Source organism: Centroberyx affinis, unplaced genomic scaffold (assembly GCF_046629955.1).
Source record: "Centroberyx affinis isolate AG114_WGS23_722 - 3 ecotype Tasmania unplaced genomic scaffold, CSIRO-AGI_Caff_v1 ptg003110l_1, whole genome shotgun sequence".
Lineage (NCBI taxonomy): Eukaryota > Metazoa > Chordata > Actinopteri > Beryciformes > Berycidae > Centroberyx > Centroberyx affinis.
The window spans coordinates 443,583-453,988 of NW_027281179.1; the positions used below are offsets into that span (position 1 = coordinate 443,583).

Genomic DNA, 10,406 nt, shown 5'->3' on the forward strand with positions numbered 1-10,406 from the left:
AGCAGTAAAACAGAGTAGATAATAATGTCAAAGGCTAGTGATTTAAGGATGTAAAGATACAGGTGAAACTGACAGCAGAGAGATGTAGCAGGGCAGAGGGGCAGAAAAGCAGATTTCGATGTAAAAGGGGTCTCATTTATATTCTTCACCTTGTAGACAAAAGCAAGCAACAAACCGAACAGTGTAGCACTGTTTATATTTTTAAGTTATGTTATCTTTGACACAAAGAACTTTAGATATATACAGGTGAGTTATTTGTTTGACAAATGGAACTATTTAAAATGGAGTACATTAGATAATTTTTCAGCCATCCAGGTAATGGGATCCTTTATTGATATTAGCCTATATATTGACAATATAAGAGAATACAAGAATAAAAAGGCACTCAACTCCCCACCCCGTCAACCCACCTACCACCACAAATACATTCGAATTCTGTGGGAAACACTGAGATCAGTAAAATATACAGGTTAGAAGCAATACAAACAATGCAAATCAAAGCACCGGCACACTGAAACTCAACAGCTTCAGATATCAGTCATGAACTCCCACTTGGTGATCGTCATAAGGGATGGGACACAAACTGACAGCATCATGTGAATCAGTGAAACATATCAGTGTTTCCCATATATGTTCATATTTGGGCAGCCCACCCAGGTAAATTAACAGCAGCCAGTCAATTGGTTTTAGATTTAATTCAGGTGCAGTGATGCACAAACCTGCCATTTCTTGTTGATGTAGTCTCTAAAATAAACAAGATTTAATTGGGGTTAAGAGTAGAGATTATCAGATAATAACAAAATAATTTTATGCCAGTACAAAATGTAGGGAAGAAATACATCCAGGGGAGTAAACACTGAGACTGTAGCTCTGAAACAGCACTTAATTACTGCTTAATTTCTTGAGACAATTTAATAAATTGAGCAATGAGCCTACTTCAAGGTAGTAAGGAATGATCAATTGAATGTAGAGGTGCAACCAATTATTCAGAACTGATACCAGTGCCAGGCACCAAGGAGATAAGCTGATACTACTACCGATCCAAGTCCAATTCAATTTACCGTCATTCATGCTGCCTGCATCAATTGTGTTGATTTGCTATTTTAGTATAACATTTTTTTTTTCCAGTTCTTAGCCCATTAGCAGGCTGTACCCCATGGTTTCAACAAGGAATGCCAACAATCCATTTTAGGGGTACTGAAGGACAAATGTTGACTTTTTCTCCCCAGACATGACAAGTGTCTGGGGAAGAAGAATAACCAATGAATATTCAAAATGTTACAGTACCCCTTTAAGATTAGCAGTCATGAAAGCCAGCATGTTAGACTACTTGGGCATGGCCTGCCACTCCCAGCAGATGCCGGCAGCCAGCTGGACAGGCAGCAGCTTCCACAGCTTCTAAAGTATGCCTCAGTTCTCTTCCTCATCTTTCAACACTTGGCTTCAGCCAATACTAGGAAGGAAGGAGGTGGGGAGACAGAGAGTGGGAGATGACACGGTTGGCTGAAGATGGGTGAGTGAGCAAGAAAGGGGAGGCTCCTAAATTTATTCCTCTCTTTTTTCCCCTCTGCTTCCCCTGTGCGGTGACCTACTTATTGTTTAAACATGCCCGCATGCAACTTGAGATCCAAAACAAATGTGAGTGGGTTTGTGGGTGGGTGGAAAAGGGCGGGTGCCTAAAAATTCTTAGACTATTGTGGACAGATGGCTTCCAGATTGAATGTGCCAGGGCCATTCCATTAAAACTTTATTATACATTGGACTTTATTATGCTATAATAAGATTAAGGGAGTTTATGAGGGGAAACCTGTCGAACATGTTTCATTACCATACATGCAGGCTCCGCTGCTGTTGCTACCAGCTGACACTGAATTCCCAGTGAACACACAAGTGACAAGGCCAATTTAATTCTGCATCACTGATTATAGCATAACAGGAAAAACTAAGACCAATACCTTCAGTACCCGAGTCTCTTTATCTGTGTTTACTTTTGTTTGTAAAATCAATCATGACTAAAACAGTTTACAATGCCAAAGCCACCCAAAATTAGAGCATGTTTTTGTTTACCAGAAAAATACGGATCTACACAATCATTCAGCATCCAGACATTAGATTAGCCTAATTAGAACGTAAAATAATTATTTGACCAATTTGCTACCTGAGAAAATGAACAACAACATTTAAAAACCACTAAAGGGGGAAACACTGTATGGAAGGCTGTGTTAATGTAATGTATGGAGGCTCTGATATGTATGCTCATTGTAAATCTTAAAAAAGTAACAAGAGTTTAACAGCTTAGGCCAAGGGATTCGTAAGAACAACAGTTGTGGAGGTATACATTGACTACGGGTAACTATAAAGTTTCAAACACTTCAATACCTCTTAACCCTTTCATTGACTCATTAACACCTCTAGTAAAATAACCGGATAAACCCCTGCTCCTGTCAAACAGTGAAACACAAGCCCTATTTGGACGGAATTTGTTTTCAGGGCAATGTGTGTAAAGCATTGGTAACACAGCACATCCGTAGTATTAATTTACTCTTCCCATGGGATAAGAGATTATCATCACACCAAAAATGTACCATGCATCATACATAATCTGACGTTGATGTGCTCAAACAATAACAATACAGCATGGCTGCAACTGGACCAGAGTTGAGACTTTGGGTCTGATCTCAGTTTGGGGTGAAGGCTGCTTTCAAGTGCAATCTGAGCAGATGGTCCACAACCATACGGTTTGGGCAGTAGCCCAATACATACAAGTTTGCCAAAAGGGATGTCAATTCGGACAAGACTAGTTCTACCTGGGGTTATTTTTACTGAGCATTTTACAGGTGGTAAAAGAGGCTATAATTGCTACAGGTGCAGGCAGTCTGTAAAAAAAACTGACATGGCAGATTCAGACAGAAGTAAAATTACAGACATGATCCAGTAATGATTACTTTACCCCACCTCCCCTTGAAAAACTAATCCTGTACAAATAGGGTTCAAGAATGACAAGGAAGTGAGAGTACTACCACAACCACCTAACCCTCACACTTCTCATGCAATTATAGGAAAAAAGGGTGAACAAATTCCTTCTATTACTGTCAATAGATTAAGGAGGAACTAGCTATATTGAAGCGAAGGTTTGAGAGAAGAACAACAATTGACTAGAGTGCATGCAGAGAATAAGTTTACTTTCCAGACCAGCAAACATGCCCTCAGCTCTTATGAGTAGAATGGCAGTAGCACTAGAGTGATCATGGGACAGCTTTAACAACCATGTGAGAGGGGATTTCAGCTTCTTAAGTGTAGTTGACCAGATTTTAACAATCAGACTTTCTTGAGTTGACAGGGGAGAGATGGATTGAGGCACATTCTTCCCTGCTAACGTATATCAGCCAACAAGGAAGGTAACTGCGGAAACGCAAGAGTCAGGTTACATCTACATACTTTAAATAGGACCATATAGGCCAACATAACACAACCCATGTGACCATAAGAATAGGCATAAAAGCCAGTGGCATTATCTGCGGGTTATGGGTATAGCTGGTTCTCATCCAACTGTCAAAACTTCGATGTACTCAACTGGATTGAGTCCCCAATGCAAGTTTCCACAGGCCAAGAAAGTTGGGTTCAATATGGTTTTGTGGTTCCCTTGCCTCTTCAGGAAGCCTCATGAAACCACAGGAATACTCTTCTTCTGTCCAATAAAATACTACTCAACCAATAGCACAAAGTAAATGTGCATCTTGCACAATGTTGCATTTACTGTAGCAGTAGATGAAAAGACAACTTTTCAAGTATTACAAGTAATTCACATAGCATTCATAATTTGTGACAATGCCAAACCAGCAAAACATCTATCAAATTCAACTTGGCCTCCCGTGTCTAATACACTAATATAAATATTTTAATGACATCAGCCAATAATTCACTGTTGTTATGGTGGTTGACAGAAAGCAAAAGATACTGAGTGCAATGTAGACAACAATGACTAGCAGTGTGCTACTATGAGCATCAGCATTAACTAATGGAGGTAGGGAAGAAAAAAATGGCAGTCAGAGAGAAAGGCTTAAAAAAAAGGGAGGTAGTTAAAGAAGACAGTAATATAGAAAAAATGTGGGGGAGAGAAAAGGGGAAGGAGATGAGGTAGAGGGGAGAAACAGGCCTTGGCAGGCCGGCCTGCTGCACTTCACTTCACACAGGAGATTAGAGATTCCTCCGTCAAGAATCTGACCCATTTTACGTTCACACAAGCATTCAGAGCAGTCATGCAGTGAGCGTGCGCCAGATTCTCTCTATGTGAGGGGGAGGGGCACGTGTCTGTAATCTCCACATTGTTCTGAAACTGTGTGCGCATGTGCAGCTATGCTTGTGTGTCCTGCTGTGTGAGGCCTCTGTCACTTATGACAGGCTGAAAGCGTGACAGTGAAAGCAAACATGCATACAGTGAATGAGGTCAAACCTTGCTGTGGGCCATGTTGCTGTTTTTACTGGACAGACAGCAGAGCTACATGGGCTTTTCACAAGCTTGTTGAACAGAATCACAAACTATTGCTCTAAAGCAGATCCAAAGCAACATCTTGGGCTCACTACAGACACTGTATTCAGACATAATAGCAATGCATTAGGTTCAGAAATTTACTTGGGAATATTAGCCTAATGCTCAATGGATTAATTAATAGATTAAAACATGGATTAAACATAGGGCAAAAGTTTTCAAGGGGGATCTCATTGAAAACCTATCTACGACCAGTGTAACTGAATCAATATTTCTGTTGCTGCATACATTCAGCTTAGGTGCCCTGTAACTACAGATGATTCTGTCACTCTATTTTAGAAATTTCTAATTTCTAGAATTCTACTATACTTACTGGCCAAAAATATCACAACCTCAATAATTCATCTCACCTTTGCTTCGCAAATACCTGGTGAGTTATACCTGACAGTTGTCTTAGGTTTATTATTCATTTATCTTTCAAATGGCATATATTGTCCTTTGCTAGTGTGAAAGTAGAGTATGGGGAATTCACCATCATGAGTGCATCATAATGGTGGCAATGCTGTCAAAAAAAATCTTACCAGAAACACCATGCTTGTGAAACTGGTCCAAGGTGGTTTCCTGACTGTCATTAGTGTTAGGTATTCATTGATCATACAAACTGGTGTTATAAACTATATAAGCCTAGATAACTTCTGGTAATTAGCCAAGGTCTTAAGGGCCATTTTGCCTTCCTTAGGAAATAGTCCAGTCTTGCCAACCAATGTGCACTGAGCGGCACACAATAAAAAATGCAAAATGGGGAAAAGGCAATTTTTTGCTGCTCTTTTCTGACAAGAACGAAATGATATAATATGTGCTAGCCATGTCTCTCAAAGGGGAAATGACAGTCTGTGGCTCAGGTAACAGTAAGGAAGGAAATTATTTTGGCTCTACTCCATCAGGCTTATGTCTAGTAAAGCCTGAACAAAGTAGATGGTGTGGACATTCAAGAGAAAACACAACTAATTGTGACTGAATAAAAAAAGCCCAAATGGCCATTATCTCAGTTGCTAATCCACCGTATCAATGCACATTAAGACTAAAGGCAAAAAACAAACAGATCTCCTTGAGTAATGGGTGAGGCATAAGGAGAGGAAAGTAGCTTTGAGAATACATGGAGAATACATGCTTATGCCAATTTCATACCTGCAGCTCACACCAGGCCACCTCCACTGTGGTCTCAGTGTCCAAGCCCTTGTAGACAGTCTTAAAGGAACCACGTCCGATTTCAATATCAAACTTCAGGAAACGCCCGTCCGGCGATGTTCCCACTGCTTTGGTCTCTGCCTCCTCAATGTCTTCTTGCACTTTTTTCTCAGCCTCTCTTTGCTCAGCCTCTGCTCGTGCTTTGGCAGAGTCCTTATCTTCTTCCTCCCCCTCTCCTTCCTCTCCCTCATGATGTACCTTCACTTCAGTGGTGCTCTCAGGTTCAGGTTGACCTGGCAATTCTACAGCTAAGCATGGTGCCGAGTGGGCTGCCTCCACCACCTCTCCATCACAGATGTCTTGTGCTACAGCAGGCTTCTGCTCTGAAGGCACCACATCCACCTTTGCTACTTCTCTGTCTCTTCCTCCTCCACTCTTTGCAGACTCCTCAGTCCGAGCTACACCTGGTTCAACCCGCGGCACATGAGCAGCAGCAGCCTGCTGCCTCTGGGGGACAACTTCATGCAACGGAACCCGTTGGGGTGCAAGGACAGGGATCTTGCTGGGTAAAGGGAGGTCCAACGCCGTGGCATTGGAGTCACTGATGACGCTACGGCGTAAGAAACGGTGTTCAGGGTTACACCGGTCACGCTCCATGGTGTGGTGCCGGCGTCTCACCTCCGTTGGCAGCCGTTCACCCACCATCGAGTCTGAACCAGACCCAGTGCCGTTTCCACTCTTCGGAGGGGGAGCCAGGAACTTCACCATTTTGTCGTTGGGCTTTTCCGACATCCCACCACCCACACCAAGAGTGAGCAGGTACAATTACTGAAAAATTAAAATAAGGATACTTCCACGTCCGCCATACAGACTCAGATAAGCAGTATCAATCTGTGCTTTAAAAAGCAAAATGTCTCGCAGATCCTTCTACTTGCCGCTGTCTGTTTTCTTATTGCTCAAAGTCATTACATATATAGTGCAGAGAGTCTAGGTGTAGGATGGGAGGTGTTCTTTTGAAAATGGAAAAAGATGGAACACCACAGCAGAACAGAGAGTACTGATGTTGACACACAAGTCTCTCTAAATCTACACCATCCATCCTGTAGGATACAGGGTACAGCTTCTATCAAGCATAAGGAATCACTGGTAAGGGAAGAAGAGGCACAGCCTACTCCAGGCAGCAAACTTCCCACTGTAGGCAAAAGCAGGCTGTTCAGACACACCAGATATGTTCCAGTCCAGTTTCACTGCAAGAGAAAACAAAAAAGTATATAGAAACTGAATAATTCATGTCATGTAAACAGCAAAGGGAACAGTGATGTTTAGCAATAGGACACAAGCAAACATAATCAAAGTTTACATGGGCATAACACTAGCTGACATGTTTCTGAGTGTATCCAACATTATGTCAAATGTCAACAAGATTTGTAAGAGAGTAGCCTAAGTGCTGGCAAGTAGAATTTACAGTATACAGGAAGGTTAATAACCTTGCTTTGCTAAGAAACATAGCTACAACAGGACACTGTCTAGTGCCTTCTTAACTGGTCGCCTGTCCATCCATTTTCATTATTCTGCACTGAAGCACATGAACATTTTTGTGATACTCTATTGATCCCTGAAGGCGAAATTTGTCTTTTCACTTTCCCCTCTCCACAGGATCAGCTACAGAACAGTCCCCCTGGAATTCATAGGGATTCAGTGTCTTGCTCAAGATCACTTCAGCAGGGTACATGCTTGCTCTCAGGAGGGCTGAAATGCAGTCCTGAGGTTGAAGCACATTTTCCCTTATCATTAAACCACACTGCTGCTCAGGAATTTTGAATACTTGCTTTTATCTTTCATGTGTGTCCATTCCACTAACTATTTAACTCTAACACATTTTTTTTTTCAAACTTTGCAAAATAAGTAGTGTGGTACAAATCAGCTATGCATTCCTCGCCCCTTCTTTGACACACTAACCTAGCAACACTTCAGATATTTCTCAAGGACCAGAAATGATTAATGGACAAGTTGACAGCTGAGTCTCCATCACAAGCAAATCAAAAACCATCACTACCTGAATACTACCTGCATAACTATGTATTTATTTATTATTATGTCTGCACAGTCGACCTTACGGACTAAGATAATTGTTTTTACTGTAGCTGGCTGAGTAGGATGTCATTCTGGCATGATTGAAATTGCAAACACAAATATTAATAGTATTATATCTTGTCATCTAAAGTATACAGGTTTTCAATGGCATTCTAATCACTTATAAGTCATCAATGACCTCCATATATGGCTGTTGCAGCCATTACCAACGTTGACAACCACAAGATCAAACCAAACTTGGAAGCTGCGAAAAAGGTCCGACAAAGGGAACCAAACGAATTACAGAATGAATATAACGAGTCCCTTATTCAACACAAATTCTGACTTACATACCCCATCTTTCAAATCCTTATACGTGACACCATAGCCATTCGAAATGACAACATTCAGCAATACAAAGCGAGGAGGAGCAATGGTTCTTTGTTAGCTTGCAAGCGAACAGAGCTAGCATCTAGCTAGTTAGCTAATGTTGGCTAAGCCTTAAACCAACCTAACGTTAGATGATTAACGCGTCACGTCTTTGTTTTAATAATTACCTCCGTTGTTGCCGATTTAGCTTAGAATAACATACAATCACTATACTTATGTGTAGCAATTAACAATAAATTAATCAACTTTACCATCTCGCGATCCAGTTTCCATCCCTGAGTGATTACAAACCGTGCTGTTAACACAACCGGATACGTTCGCCCGGTATGCCGGTTGGACTGCTCCCAAGCAGTGACAAGCAGCGCAACTGCTAATGATATAGCTCGCCACCTAGCTAGCTAACGTTAGCTAGGCGGGTCTTCCTTTTGCCAGCCAAGATGGCCTAAAAAGCTAGACCCTCCTCCCGGCCGCCCCCCTTTGAATTTATCTGCTGAATACCCTGGGAGACTTGTCCTATTCCGGAAGGCTTGCTTGCTGGTGTTAATATAACTGACGTTACATTTGCTGTTACCTCGCACTCGCAGTTTCCAACGTTAGTTTTTCGCCAGTCAGCTGACGACGAGTCGACACGTAGCCTACCGAGGATACATGGTATTTTTCTATCTGATAGCTGTTGTTCGTCGGCGTGTCTGGTTAGCTATCAGTTAGCTAGGCCTACCTAGCATTACACACTGCCGCGCCGGGTGGCAGATTGCGACTTACCTCAATATCGTCCCCACTTAGCAACCCAAATGACAGTTATCAGTGTTGAGACAGTCCCCGCAGAGTAAATCCGTCTTCGTAAAAATAAAACAAGGATTAACGTTACTGTACAAAATATTTTTAGCGTTAGGCAGCTACCTAACTAACCTATCAAGGTTATGACTTGCGGGCATATAGAGTCCGTATTCAAAGCAAACGGCACTTGATTCACATTCTAAATACGAAGAACGAAATGCGTTTTCTGAGCTGGTAAAGCGCCTGCGCCGGTGAAGGATGACCTCATCACTCTCACACACACACACACACACACACACACACACACACACACACACACACACACACACACACACACACACACACACACACAAATGTATTCCTTTGATCACGCGCTATTATTAACAGAAGTTATCGCCATCATCGCCATCCTTCCATAATTATACATCTTACTCATCTTACTCAACACCACAATCACACTTGTTAAAAAGCAAAACCAGCTCGGGTATCAAGCACGGACTCACTGACCTAAGGGCTTTGAATTCTGAATTTCAGTAGAACCATGCATTATAACCTATCCCTGGCCTTTTCCAGTTTTCTTCCTACTCTTTGAATTTATAATATCATGCAATAATCACAATATCATTTCAATTATGGGAATCACTAATAAAATAATCACCATTAAAACTTTCCATTACGTTTAATGCCAACTTTGTTTGAGATAACCTAGCTGAGATAGGCTGCTTTTTGGTTTGTGCATAGACAATTTACTGACCAAATTAGAGATTTATAGGGCATTGGTCATATTCATGTTTTTGCAGTTTGGGTGAACTTGCCTTTAAAGTGTCCCATTTAAAATAACTGCACCTTTCAATGGCACTTTACTCCCCCCTATAGATGTGTGAAGGTTACATCTAGCATTGCTTTATAACAAAATTTTTCAGATTGAAACACCGTGACAGATTTTCTCAACAGACATTGCTAACACTGATCACCTGAGGAGCTCTGAGCTAAAATGGGCCTCATAACCATTCTGAAGAGCATTCATAGTTCCACCATATGCTAATCAAACCTGGCACACATGCCTTCCCTCTCAACAGCTTACATTGATCAGCAGTGAGCATTTGAGGTCACATGAAATGGCCTTGCCTCCTGACACTTGCCTCCTTCTCTTATCCAGTCTGTGCAGAAAAAATGTAGCTCCTTTGGATGGAAAACTGCCTAAATGAGATGCCAATCTGCATTGGGAAACAACTATAGGGCATGGAAACACAATTTTAAACCCAGGCCTACTAGTTCACTCATCTGATTTTTTACACCATGAACTCTATGATTACTTTTGGTTTGAATATGGGCCATATTTTCTTAAATATCATGCCAAAGTGATTCTCAAAATGTCTCTTCATTTTCAGAAGCCTATCGCAGTTTTACCTGGAAATCTTAAGGGCGTCTGAACCCCAAAAAGAGTTGAGTATTGACTCTTTGGAAATTTCAATTATGAATATCAACA

At 41.4% G+C, this 10,406-nt stretch overlaps 1 protein-coding gene across 1 annotated transcript in view; it reads right to left on the reverse strand.

Moving 5' to 3' along the window:
• Positions 1–8,466, reverse strand: part of LOC139659426 (serine/threonine-protein kinase WNK1-like) — a 31,668-nt gene extending 23,202 nt beyond the window's left edge. Inside the window, exons 1-2 of the mRNA XM_071537699.1 lie at positions 8,392–8,466; positions 5,678–6,924 (exon numbers count right to left, since the gene is read on the reverse strand). Of these exons, the coding sequence (XP_071393800.1) occupies positions 5,678–6,469 (792 nt within the window). The 5' untranslated portion in view covers positions 6,470–6,924; positions 8,392–8,466. The remainder of the gene's footprint in view (positions 1–5,677; positions 6,925–8,391) is intronic.
• Positions 8,467–10,406: the final 1,940 nt, after the last annotated feature.